The sequence below is a fragment of the Astatotilapia calliptera genome, chromosome 4, assembly GCF_964374335.1.
Source record: "Astatotilapia calliptera chromosome 4, fAstCal68.1, whole genome shotgun sequence".
NCBI lineage: Eukaryota > Metazoa > Chordata > Actinopteri > Cichliformes > Cichlidae > Astatotilapia > Astatotilapia calliptera.
Genome location: NC_137425.1, coordinates 11265892 through 11283711, shown reverse-complemented (window position 1 = coordinate 11283711; position 17820 = coordinate 11265892). Strand labels below are relative to the sequence as shown.

General features: G+C 36.2%; 2 protein-coding genes across 5 annotated transcripts; both read left to right on the top strand.

Annotated features, from left to right (window-relative positions):
• The first annotated feature begins 1509 nt into the window (after nt 1-1509).
• stxbp2 (syntaxin binding protein 2) lies at nt 1510-10464 on the top strand. Of its 2 annotated transcripts, none has more exons than XM_026164661.2 (19): nt 1510-1616; nt 3517-3566; nt 3646-3727; nt 3881-3957; nt 4103-4178; nt 4288-4391; nt 4607-4755; nt 4859-4943; nt 5513-5643; nt 5766-5873; nt 5993-6050; nt 6160-6225; nt 6637-6717; nt 8088-8229; nt 8354-8460; nt 8552-8650; nt 8746-8831; nt 9509-9666; nt 9766-10464. In XM_026164661.2, exons 1-19 carry the CDS (start codon nt 1580-1582, stop codon nt 9843-9845), a joined length of 1776 nt encoding a protein of 591 aa, XP_026020446.1. In that variant the 5' UTR covers nt 1510-1579; the 3' UTR covers nt 9846-10464. The 2 variants fall into 2 exon arrangements, with proteins under 2 accessions (XP_026020446.1, XP_026020445.1); XM_026164660.2 differs by having other exon boundaries at nt 9506-9666.
• Nucleotides 10465-10707: 243 nt separating this feature from the next.
• On the top strand, nt 10708-17785 carry LOC113020573 (uncharacterized). Of its 3 annotated transcripts, XM_026164652.2 has the most exons (16): nt 10708-12284; nt 12384-12445; nt 12816-12927; nt 13013-13104; nt 13203-13346; nt 13494-13638; nt 13784-13944; nt 14196-14372; nt 14526-14670; nt 14817-14986; nt 15110-15250; nt 15490-15643; nt 15722-15873; nt 16389-16571; nt 16860-16898; nt 16991-17785. In XM_026164652.2, the coding sequence occupies exons 2-16, from the start codon at nt 12395-12397 to the stop codon at nt 17435-17437; spliced, it is 2313 nt and encodes a 770-aa protein (XP_026020437.2). In that variant the 5' UTR covers nt 10708-12284; nt 12384-12394; the 3' UTR covers nt 17438-17785. The 3 variants fall into 3 exon arrangements, with proteins under 3 accessions (XP_026020437.2, XP_026020436.2, XP_080156918.1); XM_026164651.2 differs by having other exon boundaries at nt 10710-12445; XM_080300792.1 differs by having other exon boundaries at nt 10775-12445; nt 12816-13346; nt 13498-13638.
• The last annotated feature ends 35 nt before the right edge of the window (nt 17786-17820 follow it).

Below are 17820 nucleotides of genomic sequence, written 5' to 3'. Positions count from 1 at the left end.
ATTGTAGTGTATTGCAGCATTGTATTCTAGATAATGGTGCTTCAGATTAACAGAAATAAAAACTAACTATTAATCAGTTCTCCACAAACTCCTCTAAAATAATTAACAGAATAAACCAATTGTTTTCCAGTTAGCACAACTTGATGTGCTTTCTGTTTGAATGAATGATGCTAGTTGGGTATTTTTAATAATGATGATTAACTTATGTCATATTTTGTAAGTGCATTTTCCATGTATCACTGTGGGGAAGAATTTGCTTGATTATTTGATTATTCATATACTTAGCAAACCATATAATTATGTTTTTTTTTAATGTTTTATTTATTAAAGCAAAAGCTTTTATTTACTGAATGAACGACAGTGATGTTATATGAAAGTGCATCTCATATTATGCAAAACGTAGGACATGTTTTAAACAAAATTACACTAATAATGGCTAATAACTGCTTCATTTGCAACACTTAGAGTTTGTACACCTTCAGTAAAGGCTTGATACTCTACTAAACCATATCTCCTTGAATGAATGTGCTGCCCAACTTTTCATACTACTTGTTTTAAGAGGTGAGACTTGTTCCCACATCCTGAAGATTTGAAATCATTAATCATTTTGAAGGAGTCGTACCAAATGGAAATATAATCTTCTAAGTATAAATATTTACATCTGAGAGAGCCAACAGCTAAACTTTTTATCAATGGTGTTGAAGTGCTGACAGATTTTCCCCTTGGCTTGTCAGCTCATATCCTCAAATATATTTGGCAGTACAATACAGCCAGCTGGATCCCTCATGGCTGTCTCCTGGGCCACTGGTGAGAGAGAGTGTGAATTTCTTTCTTACTACTGTTTATCTTTTACAACTGTCATTCACTTCTGAAGCCATATTTAAGCTCTCTGTTTTATGATGTAACAAGCAGGTAAGTGCTATTCATTTTATGATAATAGATGTAAATGACAGAAGCCAAGCGGTGATATATGGATGTAGCCTACACTTGAACCAATCAAAACGACCATAGAAAGGCTTACTAATTTCATTGTGTCCAGTTGTTTAAGGCGAAAATAACTCATTAATGCAGTCTAGGATACTTCTACATGTTTGTTATTTAAATCAAAAACTTAAATAATAATAATAATAATAAACTTTATTTATAAAGCACACTAAAAAACCAAGGGTATACCAAGGTGCTTGACAAAAATAAAATAGGAAAAGGGAGATGGGAGGGAAAAGAGAAAGGACCTGGCACGTATCAATTATAAAAACCTTGACAATCATAAGATATAAAAGTAGTTCACAAGCATAACGGATAAAAATGTACCAACGCACACCAAGCGTTAACTAGGTGGAAAGGCAAGATTAAACAAATAAGTCTTCAGCCGTAATTTAAACAGTGGCATAGAGTCAGAGGCCCGAATAGCAACAGGAAGGTTGTTCCATAAGACCGGGGCAAATAAAAAGTCCAAAGCACGAGACTCTTGTAATGGTGATATATTTGACAGTAGGGGGCAGTATTTAGCTTTCAAATGCTTCGAAGCTTTGCTTAGACCACAAGGAAGTGACCAACTCTCTAGAACACTGCTGTCAAGATGGCACCGATTGGGCTGAAAGCTGTAGTCGGAGAAAGTAAGTGACGTATTTATTGTATCTAATCTCACTGTAGCAGTTTATTACAGTTAAAAAAAAGTACTTTATTGTAACCTTTATCGCTGTAACTTGATGAACTGACGTTCAATTTATTTAAAAAAATCGTGTTGTGGATGACGGTTCACCAACTCTTCCTGCTTCACTCCTAATATATATGCTAACGTTGCCGAAGGAACCGATGTCATCATTTAAAAAGTCATATATATATATATAAAATAATAGTGTTACACGTAGTGATAGCAGTATTTGCTTAATTTGCAGAAGTTTCATGTGTTTTGTGACATTAGCCACACTTGAAAGTTAAAAGTCGCGACGTTAGGGATTGAAAATGTTGTGACAGTCCAAGTTATAGGCTAACCCAGGCTAGCTAATCTGAAAGGGAAGTCTAGTAACTTCGCTTGTGATCTGTTAAATCATCCTGGACATTTAGGCTGTAAAACGTCAGGAAGTCACAACTTTTGTTACACAATAACTTGTAGTACATTGCGTTGAAAGTAAAAAAACCAAAAAAAAAAAAACCAAAAACGCATGCCGGGGTTAAAACATTACGTATTCACAAGGCTCATCTAGTAATGCTTATTTGTAATTATATGCTAATTGCTTCTGCTAGACTTTAGAAGCATTAAATTTGGGCTTATGTTCCTTCATCTCACATTTTCACTTCTTTTAAGAAGTCTGAAAAATAAAAAACAAACATACCATTACAAAGCGGTATGATTTGTAATTTACTATCTGCTATTATTAGCTGAAAACGTTGTCCATACAAGATGACTTAACCTATTTGGAGTATGCCAAAAATATCAAATAAAATCTCATATTCAATATTGTATTTAGAGCAGTGAGACAATAAATCCCAATAAGGAAGTTTCCTTGCAAACTGGTTTTTTTTTTTATTTTTATTTTTTTTTTTAGATTTAACAAAACTCTTCGAAAGTATAATCTTTTCCAGTTCCCTGTATGAGCGACCTGGAAAATCATTAGTTAGTGATGAAGGTCACACTTGGTGCAAAAAAAGAAATCTTTTTTTTTTTTTTTTTTTTTTCCCATTTCTTTCTCTCAAAAGCCCTGAACCATAATACACATATATTCAGTAGCCACCATAATACCAGGAACCTTACCAGGATTTATACAGCAATCATAAAATAGTGATTACAGTGATGGCTAACTCGGAATAAAGAACACTTTTTTTTTTATGAACTCCCATAACAAGCTATTTATGTCAGCTATTACTGTGAAAACAGTGAGTCATATGTCTTAGGGAGCAGAATCTATGTTTTTAATCAGGTTCAAATCGTGGTTTAACAAGGAAGTGAAGACATCATATTGGTGCAGTTCAACTTTTGATGTTTCCTACCACACTGCTTTCTTCTGTACCCTAGTTAATTATTGTGTGATTCAATGAAAACTTCTTTTGGGAACAGTGGCCCACTGCAGGAGACTATTTGGCTGTTTGTTTTAACACACGTACCACACCTTAGCTGTTGTGCTTAGGACGTCAGTGGAACAATTGTGCTTCTGTCTATATAAGACCAGGAAGTTGCACCCAAGCAAGTTTGTTACTGCAAGTGTTAAATATGTTTAAAAAGGGTTCCTGTTTTTTTTAATTTTTGACAGTAGAGCTGACCTTTGACTTTTGTTGTTGTTTTATAAGTCACACAAATTCTTTGGAAACTATTCAGTAAGCTACATTTCATGAAAAGCTCAAATTACTAATGAATGCTGCAACAACAATCTAGAGCATTTTGACTATATGAATGTTTCATAAAGTATTTTTTTATTATTATTGTTGCTAAATTTACTCCACTTGTGACCCGTTTTAGCTTGTTTTTGTTATGAGGTTATGGGTTCTTGCATCACAAAATTATCTTTTCATCTACAGAAATCATCAGTGGTGTGATCAAGAGTGTGAAAAAGGATGGAGAATGGAAGGTAACGGTAGATACAAAAGAAGAAATTCTTTTGATTTTTGTTGCACTGAATTTATTACCACTGTGTGGCCTTTGTTTAGGTTCTTATTGTGGATCACATGACCACAAGAATTCTGTCCTCTTGTTGCAAGATGTCTGACATTTTGGCGGAGGGGGTGACCAGTAAGTATGGATATAATTCATAGTTTTTAGTTTAGTTTTTTAAATAAATGAGAGATCAAACCTTTAGCTGTTGAAGAGTAAAATGTGCCAACTTAATTCATTTTCTGCGTTTAAATGACATTAAATTATCATATTGTCTTTTCTGTTTTCCAGTTGTGGAGGACATCAATAAACGCAGAGAACCCATCTCCAGTTTGGAGGCCATTTATTTAATCACCCCATCTGCAAAGGTTCAAAAGAGTTCCGTCTTTTAATGTTGCCATATCTTCAAGATTGTTCTCATGTGCATAATATTTTAAAGATAACTATGTGCATAATATTTTAAAGATAACTATGTGCATAATATTTTAAAGATGAATATGTTTTCAATTACAGTCGGTTCATGGTCTCATTGATGATTTCAAAGATGCAGCCTTTACATACAAGGCAGCACACATCTTCTTCACTGACAGTAAGAGTGGAACTATAAATATGAGAAATGTATTTTTTTTTCCAGACTTCAGTGTAAAACGCTAAAACTGACATTAATTCTTTTTTTTTTTTTTTTTTGCCTTGTTTAGCTTGTCCAGATCCTCTCTTTGCTGATATTGGAAGAGCCAAAGTTTCAAAATTTATCAAGACTTTAAAAGAGATCAATGTTGCTTTTCTTCCATATGAGTCGCAGGTGGGTAAAATTCTTATATTTCATTGAGTCCAAATTGTCTTTGGACATTTCATTAGAAATGTTTTTGGTTTTGGACAAAACTTATTTGACAGTTAATCATTTAATTGTATGGCAAAAAGACAAACGTTTTCCCGAGCTGCAATCAGTTATAGTAATATTGTCTGTCGGTTTATTGTGACAGGCAATACCTTTCACAGTTTCTCTTGTCCCCGTAGGTTTTCTCACTGGATGACCCAAAATCCTTGTACTCCTTCTACAGTTCAAAGGCAAATGAAACAAGAGATAAAATGATGGAAAATGTGGCAGAGCAGATTGCGACCCTGTGTGACACTCTCAAAGAGTACCCTGCAGTTCGTTATCGCAAGTATGGGCCCCTTCATGAGAAGAGAGATAGATTTAAACAAATAAATCTTTTCCCACTGAATGTATTATGCTGATTTTAAAGTTGTATTCTACTTTGTTTTTAGGGGACCTGAGGAAAATGCTAGACTGGCTGAAGAGGTCTATCAGCGCCTCATTGCTCACAAAGCTGAAAACCCAACCATGGGAGAGGTAGGAAATACTTTGGTCTTCAACCACTCGATTTCTCACATTCTCTGCTGTGTAATTTCAAATCTTAAAAAAATGGTGAACAAAATGTTTACACTGCTTTTCTTTCCTGCTAAATCATCTTTCTCATGTAAGAGAATAAACCTCTGTTGGGATTCTGCAGCTCTTCAGCTTAACAGGTTGTGAATATTTCTTTGGTTTCTGGGATTTATTTCCTGATGATTATTTTCTCATCCTTTGCTGGACCTGTCCTTTTTTCCCTTCTTTTCTGTTTTTCTTAGCTGACATTTCCTTGCTCCTGAGATGAGTCTTAAAGGCATGTATTACTGTTCCCTTTTTGCGTCTATGCATGTCAGGTGCTTTATCATACTATGCTGTACGTATTTCTTTTTTTTCTTTTTTCTACATCTAGCTGTGATGCTAAATTATAATAATTGATAATTAATTGATTTCATTGCATGGCATTGCAACAGTTAATGTGTACTTTCAGCCAGTCTCTTTTAATGAATCTTTAAATTAAATCATATATTTCAAAAGTACTGGATGATATCCTTAATTTGTATTATTTTTAGGGTCCAGATAAGGCGCGATCACAGCTAATCATTGTTGACCGTGGGTTTGATCCCGTCTCACCTGTTCTTCATGAGTTGACCTTCCAAGCAATGGCTTATGATTTGCTAGACATCAAACAGGACATCTATACGTAAGGGACTACCTTTATATTTTTATATTGCTCTGTCTGTTTGGTGTGGTGTCTTTGGTATACCAGTCCCTCCATTTGTGGACTTTTAAACATTTTTTTAAATTTATTTTTGGATATTAAAGTTATCAGACAACCGGCATTGGGAACTCAAAAGAGAAAGACGTCTTACTGGATGAAGATGATGAACTCTGGGTTCAGCTCAGACACATGCACATCGCTGATGTCACCAAGTAAGTTTTGTCACAGTAACATTTCTACGACTGCTACAACTTGATTGTGGAGTCATTGTAATTCAGTCAAAGTTTTCCTGCGTTAGGTGTCTACTAATTTTCTCATTTGATTCTTGTAGGAAGGTGACAGAGCTTCTTCGCACATTTTGTGAGAGCAAGAGGATGTGCACTGACAATGTGAGTGTTATGTGCATTATCTTTTCAGGTGTTTGAAAAGTCCACGGTAGACCCTGAGTATTGTTTTTGTGTTATGATGGAACTTTGGGGAAAATGTTTCTCTTTTCAGGCCAATATCAAAGATCTGTCTCAGATGTTAAAGAAGATGCCACAGTATCAGAAGGAGCTGAGCATGGTGAGTTACATTAACTAACAAACAAACAAACAAACCCTTATGTAACTTCTTATCATTATTTGTTTGTTTTAATTTATCTAATCCAAAAGCGCTGTCTGTTCAGTTTATTTAGACCTTTACTTAAAAATAGGGAACTGTTTTTGAAGCTTTTTAGGATACATTTGTGATGATAAATTAGATACAATTTAGACCATGGTTGTTTTGCCTAATTAAGCATTAGCTGGGCCAGCTAAAGTTTAGTTGGCCCAAATTCTAGTTATAATCTGACCATTATGACAAGACTTCCTAGAAAACGTTTTTTTCTTATATCAGAGTTGTCAGTCTTAATTATGTTTAATTTTTTTTAAATAAAAATATGATGCCATATGTTAAAGTAATTAGTAATGTATTTTAATGTAATTTTTTTTGCAGTACTCCACTCACTTACACCTAGCTGAAGCTTGTATGAAGAAATTCAAGGCCTCACTTGATAAACTTTGTGAAGTGGAGCAGGTTAGTAGCCTTGTGCACAACATAATTTTTTGTAATAAAATGTTTGACTTGCAGCAGTCACCATAGTGTTTTTTTTTTTTTTTTTTTTTTTTTTGTTGGTAAATTACACTTTGAAAGTCCAGTTCAGTTTTTGGCTTTTGTTATCATGTATGTCTACTTAAAAAATGTAATCAAAATTATTATCTTTGAGGACTATTGAACCTAATAGTTTTCAAATATTAATTATAATGCAATAAAAGTCTATTAGGTTGTCACATTTCTGCCACATATGGTCAAATAGCACAATGCAATACACTGACACAGACTGTCTAAACAAAATGCCTGACATGGAATAACTACATTGACTCATCACATTCAGTGACCTGAAATGTATCTTTGTAATTCCTGTGCTTCTTTGCTTCTGGTCTGTTGATATTTTTATTTGTTAACTAAAAAATAATAATATTTCATAAAACGCTTTAAACTACACATCAGCAGCGTAAATCATCGTAGATCTGTGAGCTTACTGTAAGCTTAAAGGCATGTAATAACACAGATGTACCACTTGGTACAGTAGAAGTTCTTCCACCAGCAAGACCTGGGAAAAAAGCCACAATCCAAACTGGAGCCAAACCCCAGTGTTTTAGTTATATGTGCCAGACATGCCTTGTGTTCCTGAGGGGAAATGTTTGGCCATATCTAGTCCAGTATCAGATGAGTGACAAGCACATGAGAAATGATAAGCTATGCATGGCTGTGGCATTATGAGGTGCAAGTGTTAATGGGGCCTTTTTTATGAGTAAATCGCTCAACTGCCCTAATGGATTGTCAGCATGTCTGAAAGCTGTCTCTTTAATCCATTGGGCATGCTTTGGCTCTTAAGATGTGCAGTATGATCCAAATGGCAACAGCTCTCTGTCAGCTGTCATTTGTTCTACATTGTTTGGAAGCCCATTACAAATGTGTGTGTAATGTTGCAAATAAAATAATCTTTCAGTTGCTCGCAAAGTTTTGCTGCTGGCTTTAATGAAGTTTAGTCCAAATTCATGTAAGGTTAGCAAAATTATTTAAGGCAGTTACACAGTTCCAAGTGACCATTTATTGGAGGATTGCAAAAAAGGGGAAATCTCAAAGCTACATATAGCTAGTGTACCCAATATTTAGCTTTATGTTGACATAACGTACCTGATTACAAATGCAAATCTGGAGATTTACTTTGCAATCTGAGATTTTCTTGTTGCAATAGTCTTATGGCAATATCATGGCTCTGAAAGAGAACGTGTGTTGGGGGAAAGGGGAATAAAGTGGTTTCATTCACCTCTCTTAACTGCCTGTCTTAAGTTGATGATATTCAGTAAAGGTTGATCGTAAACTAGGGCTTTCTTCCACAGGACCTTGCAATGGGAGCAAATGCAGAAGGGGAACCACTGAAAGATGCCATGAAGAGCATTGTTCCTGTGCTCTTAGATAGTGACATTGATGCCTTTGACAAAATCCGCATCATACTGCTGTTCATATTTCACAAGAAGAAGGGTAAGAAGATCTCAAAACATTTTAAATCTTTTTAAGTCCTAATCTTGTTACATTGAAGAGAAGCTTTATTTGTCGTTACTTATTTATAGCAAACAGTGTTTTCATTGCCTGGTTGTCTATTCAGGCATTGGGGAGGAGAACCTTGCCAAGCTCATCCAGCATGCAAATATTCAGGCCGACAGCAACATTATTTACAACCTGCAGAACCTAGGCTGTAATATTATAGCTGGGGTAAGTTTGGCTACAGTCTCATGCTGTGGAACTGAGAATTTTATAAAACCTAAAAAAAAACCCTGAATATTTGACATACATTGTTTTTCAGGGTCGCAATTCTGGGAAAACACTGCCAGATCGTAAGCAGCGTACAGAAAGCACATACCAGCTTTCCAGGTGGACACCCACTGTCAAGGACATCATGGAGGTATTAAGCCCTAAGTGAGGTTTCAGATGTCACTGGCAGACCTGCTCACCTTTGCTCACAACACAGCTTTTATAACATCTGTTTCTGGATCACAGAATGCCATAGAAGACAAACTGGACAAAAAGCTGTGGCCATTCATCGCTGAACCAGCACCCATCAACACAACTCAGACTGCAGTCAGGTCGGGCGGTGCTCTCCCTCTATCTGAGAAATAAATAAATATATATAGATAGATGGGTAGATCTCTTTCCAAAACAGTTTGTATTTAGCAACAAGTGGGGTAAATGACAGATAATCTTATAAAATAAAACCTTTTATCCCCTTAAAACCTTTTAAATGAATCAGAGCCGAGCTTTTGACAAAGTGAAGTAGAGTTTAAAGGGTAAATTTCAGTCATTTTTGAATACTCTATAATCCCTAGGGAATTCCCATCATAATGATGGTGCTAATACTGACCACGCTTGTAGATCTAGATTTACTCATAATCTGTGGAGTGTTCCGGTACTTTTCTACTTTTTAAGCAAAATGCAGAATTAAAATGGAGAAGTTGATAATAATATAGACTGGCTATAACCCCCCCCCCCAAAAAAAAAAAAAAAAAACCCCAACAAAACAAAAAAAACCCAACCAACCAAACAAAAAAACTCAGGAGTTTCTGTTAGTATTTTCACATTCATACTTATTCATCAGGGTCAATTTCCTGACAACACGGTATGAAAATGAGCCATTGTATGACAATTGTATTAATTATTGTTTGAAATAATAAATGTCAGAAAATCAATAAATAGCTGAAAGGGAGCTGTAGTTTTAGTAGTAGTTTTATGTTTCTCAATCATTTTCGAAATTCTTTTACAGCAGTGCACGTTTTGGACACTGGCACAAAAATAAGTCTCCAACGGAGTATCGGTCTGGCCCTCGTCTCATTGTTTTTGTGATTGGTGGGGTGTCATACTCTGAGATGCGTTGTGCTTATGAAGTGACTCGAGCCACAGATGGGAAATGGGAAGTCCTGATTGGTAAGCAATTGCTAATTAAGAAGTTATGACTGATGAACCTGACTGTTGAACTGCTATTTAAATATTGTTGTTTTTTGTTGTTGTTTTTTTCCTTGACAGGATCATCTCACATCCTAACTCCAACCAGCTTCCTCAATGACTTGAAGACTCTGGACAAAGATACTAATCCTGATCCGTAATCCCCAAGTCGGGACAGCAATACTGCAGTAGGAGTCTGGTTGTTCCTTTAAACTGATGTCTTTCTGTTGTCCTGTTTAGCTTCTCTAACATCTCTGATGTGAAATCTTAGATGTAGTCATGTAAGAAAGCAGTTGTGACTATTCTATTATAGTGTGCTCTTTTGTTGTTAGTTGGGTTCTGTATACTGCTGTGATTGAAATTGTATTTAAGTAATAAATGAAACAATATTAATATTTTCATTATTCTATTCATATTTAAATTCTTAATTTTGTTGTAATTGACTTGCTTAGTTATTTAGTCAGAAATTCCAAAAATTGTCACAAAGAAAGAGCAGCTCTCACCTCATAGAAATCTCTTAATTCAAGTATATTGTAGTTGCACACAATTGAAGGACATATTGTATATAGATTTAAAAGTAGATTAAAATTATTTTTTTTGGTAACTCTCTCCCTCAACCCTCTTCTTGAAATATTCATCTCAGTAATAATGTCAGAACTGCTGTGTTATGACCGTTGCACATTTACTAGATACTTTAATATATTGCTGGGCGCTAGAGCAGTGGGTGCTTGTTTATTTGTTGATGGAAATGAGCAATAAAATAAAAAAATATATATTGAATTTAATTTGTCTTTTTTCTTTTCTATAGGACCTTTTAGTATGCTTCAATATGCATAATATTTTCATTTTGTTAAAAAAATTATAGTTTGTTCATATTATGCTAAAAAGTTTGCTAGTATTCTCCATATAGGCAAATTTTAACTTTATTTTTTCAAAAACTGCTGCTGTTCTGTATAGGCCTCAACCCCCTAAGCCAGCTCATCACTAAGAGCGGATACATGATTAAGGTGTGGAGTGATCATTAACAACATGTACATGGGTGACATTAATCTGTATGCTAGGAATAAGTGAGACATCAATTTACTGATCCAACTCACCAGATCCACAGCAAGGATATCAGGATGTCATTTTGACTATATAAGTGTGATCGAAGGGTCACAAAGAGAGGAAAGGTGATCCACACTGGAAGGGGTGGAATTTCCAGAAGACAGAGTAGCAGAGTAGTCCTTACCGGTCATTAGATACCCAGGTGGAATAATAAGCAGGCTTCAGGATGAGATAGATGTCACTGATGTCAACTCATAAAAACTCCTCATAATGAGAGGTCCCCACCCAAAGTCCAGCACCCTTGGGGTCTGTGGCCAACAGGAAGTAGGAGAGTGAGGTTAGTGAGTGTTGGAATGGCATTCCAGGATGAAACAAAGAACAGTTTGCACTGACAGAGTGCTTTGGATATATATTCTGGTAAACAGTTCGATGTCATCCATGTGGAAGAGATGGTAGATGATTGCTCCATTCCGTAGTCTGTATCCATATCCATGTTAATGATCTGCCTGAGGGGGTTCAGACCTATGCAGAACAGAAATTCCACACTTGATGGTGACTTGTAGAATTGGCTGCAAGTGTTGTTCTCTAGTGTTGATTGCTAATTCCCCATCAAATTCATGATGAAGGCTCTTGGGGTCCTGATGATCTGATATTTTAGACATTCTAAGATTCATCTATGGGGCATTGAGTCATAGGCTTCCTTGTACTTAATCTGGACAGTGCACAGGTTGGTCAGTATGGTTTTATGGTCTCGAAATACTGCTCTAGGTAGCAGTAGCTGGTGTTTTGACACTGGTGTTTTCTGGGATTTCATGTATTGGGCCATGTTCCTCTTCATTTTAGCTGTTATGATGACTGACTGGAGCTTCCATGTTGTACTGAGGCAGGTTACTGGTCTGCAGGTAGACTGGGGACTAGTCCCTTCTGGGGATCGTACACCTTTGATGGTATACATGTTTTTTTTTTAACCAAAGCTGCGAGTCTTTTCTTGGCAGTTTCTGAGGCCTAAAGGTATGGGCAGCTTACAGTATTTTTGAGGAGGGTGGAGATGATGACACTTCCCACTGACCTGAAGTCCTGGCTCCCCCTTCCTGTATCAATTGTGTTATACCACATAAATCTCTAGTTCTGATAGCAGTTGCTTCTTTCGCGTGTTGGAAATCTGAGCTACTAGTTGTTTCATTGTCAGGTCCCACATGCTCCTCATGTAACCCCTTGCCTTGGGATTGCAGTCATAGTACCATTCTAGGATTCCCGTTTGTCTATCTGCTGCCTGCCTGCTTGCTTGCTCTATGTGAAGTGAAAGTGGGGCCTTTAAAATGTAAACATGAACCTTAAGTAAAGTGTTAGGTCAGAAAGGAGAGCATGCGCACCTACCACGAAAAAAAGATCATCCCTCTGAGGATTATGTTTTCATCTGGGATTACAGATGGCAATATGAAGAACAGGGCAGACGCTGAGGTCTTAATGGCAATCGGTTTATACTAAGGACTAAACTATTAAAACCCTTCTTCCACTTCATATCCAGTACACACTGAGAGAAGCATCATTCGGTATCATTTCATTTATGCATAGTTCATCTTTTATAGAAGTTTTTTGTAACACTTTGCTTGCATCTAGTTTTCATTTGGGGTTTATATATATTTTTTCAGTTATTTTTTTGATGGCAGCTGCTGGGATGGATTCAAAATCTAAACCCTCTGATGCTGTGCTGGTAAGATGTCAGTGCAAAACTGATTTCTATGTTCTTGTTCTAATTATATAGGGAGGACTATATTCTTTAGATTTTAGAAATATATTAATTCTTCTAATTAGTTAAAAAAATGTGTGTTATCATTTTTAGTTCTTCATAATAGATACATGTATTGATGTAATACACTATAATTAATTTGTTTTTAATGTTCAATGTTAGCTTTACAGAACCTTTATTGTGATATTGGAAAAAGATTAGCCATTAGGATGAATTATCTTTACATTAAGATTCACATTTGACCTTGAGTCAAGATGGTCTGAAAAAACTATTCATATTGAGAAACTATAATGTTGACAGTTCAAACAATTTTAACAATCTCTATACTGAATAGGAATCCCCAGAACTAGAGCAGATTCTGGACATAATGAGTTACTCACAGCGTGGACGAATGGACGGACAGTGTTGCACTCTAAGTCCTGCTAAAATAGAGACGACATCTGCAGGTTGGAATAGTGAAAATACCACAGTACAGTATACATCTCCCTTTTTTGGCCTGATTATTGATTGTTTCATTCTTGCTTCCCACAGGGTCAAAAGATGAGAGATCATCCCATACTTCAGATAATAAACAGGGACAATATGTCAACTCGCATTTATCGTTGCCTGGATTTAATTACCAAGTACTAGACTTATGACTATAATATGATGAGGGATACACTGTACAAGTAAAACTGATGATTAAATTACATCAGCTCTCAATTATTACCTGTTTTCTCAGGAAAGTGGACGTAATGATCATCATGTCTCTGCACCTCATATCTCAGTGACTGAGAGTACTCCAGATAGAAACAGGAAGCATCTGTCAGTTCCAGTTGACCAATTACAGATTCCTTCTCAACGCGAACGCTCAAATTCTATAAAGGTCTGTTAATGTGTTAACAAGTTATAACAGTGTTATTCTGATAGCTGTAACAATTAGATTTGTTGATGTTGACTTGTTTAATAATTGTTATCACATATACATCACCCCATTCATTGAAGCTTTATCATGCTGTTTTAACCCAAAAAGTCAGAATCATCTGCTGAACAGCAAAAATTCATGGAGATGATTGCCTATGGACAGCGTGGACGCATGGAGGACCAGTGCTGCTCATTGGATCCAAGCAAGAGTGCTCCTTGCACACCCAGATACACAGAGAAAACAACTGTTGCAAGTATGTTAAACATGGCTGAAAATTCAATAATTTCTTGCCATTTTAATAAATTGCATTCATCATTTTAAACTTCCTTTATGAATCTGACTGTTTCAGGTTCTGACAGATTAAATATTTATATTGAAAATTTGCTGTATTTGACCAGTGACAGATCCTGAAATGTTCTTCAATCTGTTGGCCGACACTCAGAGCCGACGGCTCGATGACCAGCGAGTGTCGCTTCCATCATTACCAGGCTTACAAAATGAAAAGGACACTGCTATGGGAGATTCAAGCTACTTGTGTTACATGGTCTCTAAAGTTCAAGTAAGGAATTTTCTTTGTTCTCTTTTAATACAAAGTATCAAAATGCTGCATGGAACTTGACTGCTTGAAATTATGATATTAACTGCTTTGAGTCTGTTTTAACAGGAATGCCACATTAAAACATTTGAGGCAGATTTTCCACAGCTGTCAACTACAAGTGTAGCTTTTTAGTTAAGAGTTTAATAACCATATTATTTTATGTATTTATAGTCAACGTATTGATCAAAAATGCTGACCTAATCTATTTTCAGGGCTCCAGAATGGATGATCAAAGGTGTTCATTACCTCAAATCCTACCCCCAGAGACACCGTGTTCATCAAACAAGGATCAGTCTGAATCCGGTTTAAACCCATTACGCTCAGCCTCCTTCAGCTCCAGTTCAGACATAAAGCAACTAAAAAGTGAGGATAAAAATCCTCAAAAACAGGTATATCCGCGCTTTCAGTTTTAGCCCCCCAAAAGAAATTGTAAACGGCATCGACACTATACAATGAGGTTTTAGATCACCCCATTTCTTTTTGCATGTGTTATATTTTTGTATTATTCATTCACTTAACAAAATTCACATTATCCCATCTAGTTCTTGACTCCAGCTGAACAGGAAGATCTTTTTACCTTAATTAGTAATTCCCACCATGGCCGGATGGATGAACAGCGATGTGTCCTAAATGCTACACCCCAGTCCACACCTAAGCACCATTTCAGTCAAAGTGAAATCCCCCAAGGTCAGAAAACAGGAAATTTTCCCTTTGTTTCTTTTTTTGCATTTGATATTTTTTCTAAATTGTTTTGTACGTTGATATATAACAGCGCATACATTTCTCAATGAAGCTAACAAGTATTTTATTTTTCTCTAACATCCAATGCCCAGATTCTGATAATTTCTTCAGCTTACTGGCCAACTCACAGGGCCGACGGCTGGACGACCAGAGAGTGTCCCTTCCTTCACTACCTGGAATACAGAATGGAGGTACCACATTAACACCCACTGCTGCTGAGACGGATGCAAGCTACTTGTGTTATCTGGTTTCCAAAGTCCAGGTTGGCCCTATATGTAACATTGCGAAAAGTTATTCACAGCTTTTGTTTCTTTGTTAAGTATCCACGAAGTTTTTGCACATATAGATTTATCAGTTTTTCTTTAATCAAACTTTTTACCCACAGGGCTCAAGGATGGATGAACAGAGATGTTCTGCACCCCACATCTTCCAGAATCTGGGTACCCCATCAGCTCAGCACACATCTGGTAAACCTCCTTGGAGGTCTGCCTCATTAAACCGTGACAAAACTGAACAGCGTGGGCAGGTCAATGTTCATACCACATATCACTCAACATTGTTTTACCTATACTTTTTCTGCCCTGTAATTTTATATTTCTTAAGCAAGCCACAAAAACTATATAGTGATTGACTAGAACTTTTATTATCTAGTCTTTTAAAGAAATAACATAGCTGTATTGATTGCTTAATGGCAGCCTCTGTTTGCTATGTCTTTTTGAGAGTTGTCCCATTTCTTATGACATATCTTTCTGTAAAAAAATTTAGGGAATATCCACAGCTGAGGAGGAGCAGTTCCTTAAAATGATAAGTCGAATACAAAGTGGACGCATGGAAGAGCAACGCTGCTTTTTACAACCCAGCAGAAGCACACCTTCCTCACCTACACACAATGGCAGTGCTTTGAATAAAGTACCCATAGGTCAGAAAAATGCACAGTGCACTTGAATATGAGTATTTTGTCTCTGAAATGTCAAGAATAATTATTTCTCCATTATAGGTGCAGAAGCAGAGGCGTTCTTCAAAATCATCACCTCCAGTCAGTCGCGACGACTAGATGATCAGCGCGTTGCACTTCCTACCTTGCCAGGGATAAGTGGAAATTCTGAAGGAAAAGTAGACATACAACGACATACAACAGCTGAAATCCCAGTAAGTTACACAACATCTAAATTATTGGTACTGTGAAAATTAAGAAAAGTGTAATAAATGTGGTTTTATTTATATATATATATATATATATATATATATATATATATGTATATATATATATATATATTTTTTTTAACTCTATATTTTTTTTTAAAACTTTTTTTAACTCTATGCACTCCCACAGAAGTTAAGTGCATGCAGGACACCATGTCTCTCTCTCTCTCAGTTTATCATACTTAGAGACCCATCATATCCAACCATGTAAATGACCATTATGTAGACCTTAGGCTATCTCTCGTAACCTTTGGCTTGTCTACAGTACTGTAACTAGATAATCATGACCAAAATTTCTTTCATGGCTCTAAATTTAGTTACCACTCTGTCAAAAACCTCAATTAAGAGTGTTTTTCCACCATTCTACTGCTGATTATATTTTAATAAATTGCAACTGATCATTTGTTTTTCTGCAATACACTTGCCAGTTTAACGGTCTCTCATCATTTCTGTTCTGTAAGGTCTCTCCACTACCACAGATCACAGTGGCTAAATGTACACCTACAACTTCAAAAAAGTGTCCTACACCTGCCTCACAACCTCAAATGGCATATGGAAAGCCTGGTTCCACTGAGGCCTTACCCAAATCTGCTTCACTTATTCCCAAGGGAGAATTTAAGAAGAAGTCTAATTTCCCAGCTAAGGTAAATTCTTCACTTTTCCATTTTTTCAGTACATTCAAGTTTGTAGACAAATATATAACAAGTAATGTAAACACACATTAGTAGAGTATAACAATTTACCAGTATTTTTATTCTCTAAAATATTATATGTTTCTGTATGGGACAAATGGATTCTCCTTTTTGAAAGCCTCCTGAATTAAAAACACAAAGGCTGATATCCTAGTAAATGAAAAAACAGAACAAAACAAAAAAAGCTGATAAGAGATTCTGTAACACTGTTTGAGTTCAGTGACTTGTGACATGTTACAGGTAACAGTGAGTGTATCTGTGAGCTTCACACCTCAGGAGGTAAGTTGTAAGATAACTTATTACCCAAAGGTACTGCCATAATAAAAGAAGTGCCTTCAGTACTACTCTTTTCTTCTCTGGAAAATGAACAGAAGAATGCCAATGAGCCAGATGCATTTCCAGATGTCTATCTAACTCTTGGAGCCCCAGGGGACAACCTTGTGATACCTCTGAGTCCAGTATGTGGCAGGCCCTTGTCCTTTGACTTAAACCTTGTTATGAAGGAAGATGTTAAGTTCAGGCATCGCTCTCCAAGCCATTCCAGTCCCAGAAAAAACAACTCCAGGCCACCATCTCCCAACAAAGGTGCGACTGGTAAAGCACATCCTACATGCTCACATGAACAGGGGAAGCTTGTGACCAGCCACATCAGTGCAGATGTAAACTCCTTCTCCCCAACTGAAAAGACTCACCTGGAGAAAGGAATTGCTCAAGAAGGACAAAAGGGGAAAGGAGAACTTGGAAAGGTGAGGGAAAAGGCACAGCATGGAAAAGGAAAGGGCGCTGTAAAGAAAGACATGAAGAAGAATGGCAAATAATGTACTTGTAAATTATGGGATTTAAATGTAAAAAAAATAAGTAACAAAAAAATTGTATTTGTATTGCTAAAAGCTCTTATTAGAAATTATGTTGATTCTGCTTTATAGGGTCATTTGAAGGATAGTCCTTTGCTAGCTAAATTTACAGTACATATTGTGTCTATTGTTTTCAGTTTTGCAAATTTTCTAAATGTAAATACACTGTAAGGAATTCTATTCTTTCTGTCAATTATAATTGTAATCTTGAATTAAAACCTTTGGTCTGTTAAACTCTGTGAAGATGTGACAAAAACCAAACCAAAACAAACATGAAAAAAAAAACCCAACAGCAATAAATGGGGAATCATTTCCTTTGGTCTGAATTCTGAACTTTGACATCTGCA

What these genes read in the sequence shown, in the direction of transcription:
- stxbp2 (XM_026164660.2), top strand. Translation starts at nt 1,580, where the DNA reads ATGGCACCGATTGGGCTGAAAGCTGTAGTCGGAGAAA. An exon ending in TTTGGCGGAGGGGGTGACCA is followed by an intron (nt 3,728 to 3,880) that starts GTAAGTATGGAT and finishes TCTGTTTTCCAG; the next exon opens with TTGTGGAGGACATCAATAAA. An exon ending in ATCAGAAGGAGCTGAGCATG is followed by an intron (nt 6,226 to 6,636) that starts GTGAGTTACATT and finishes TTTTTTTTGCAG; the next exon opens with TACTCCACTCACTTACACCT.
- LOC113020573 (XM_026164651.2), top strand. Translation starts at nt 12,299, where the DNA reads ATGCATAGTTCATCTTTTATAGAAGTTTTTTGTAACACTTTGCTTGCA. An exon ending in TCAAAGTGAAATCCCCCAAG is followed by an intron (nt 14,671 to 14,816) that starts GTCAGAAAACAG and finishes TCCAATGCCCAG; the next exon opens with ATTCTGATAATTTCTTCAGC. An exon ending in ATCTGGTTTCCAAAGTCCAG is followed by an intron (nt 14,987 to 15,109) that starts GTTGGCCCTATA and finishes TTTTACCCACAG; the next exon opens with GGCTCAAGGATGGATGAACA.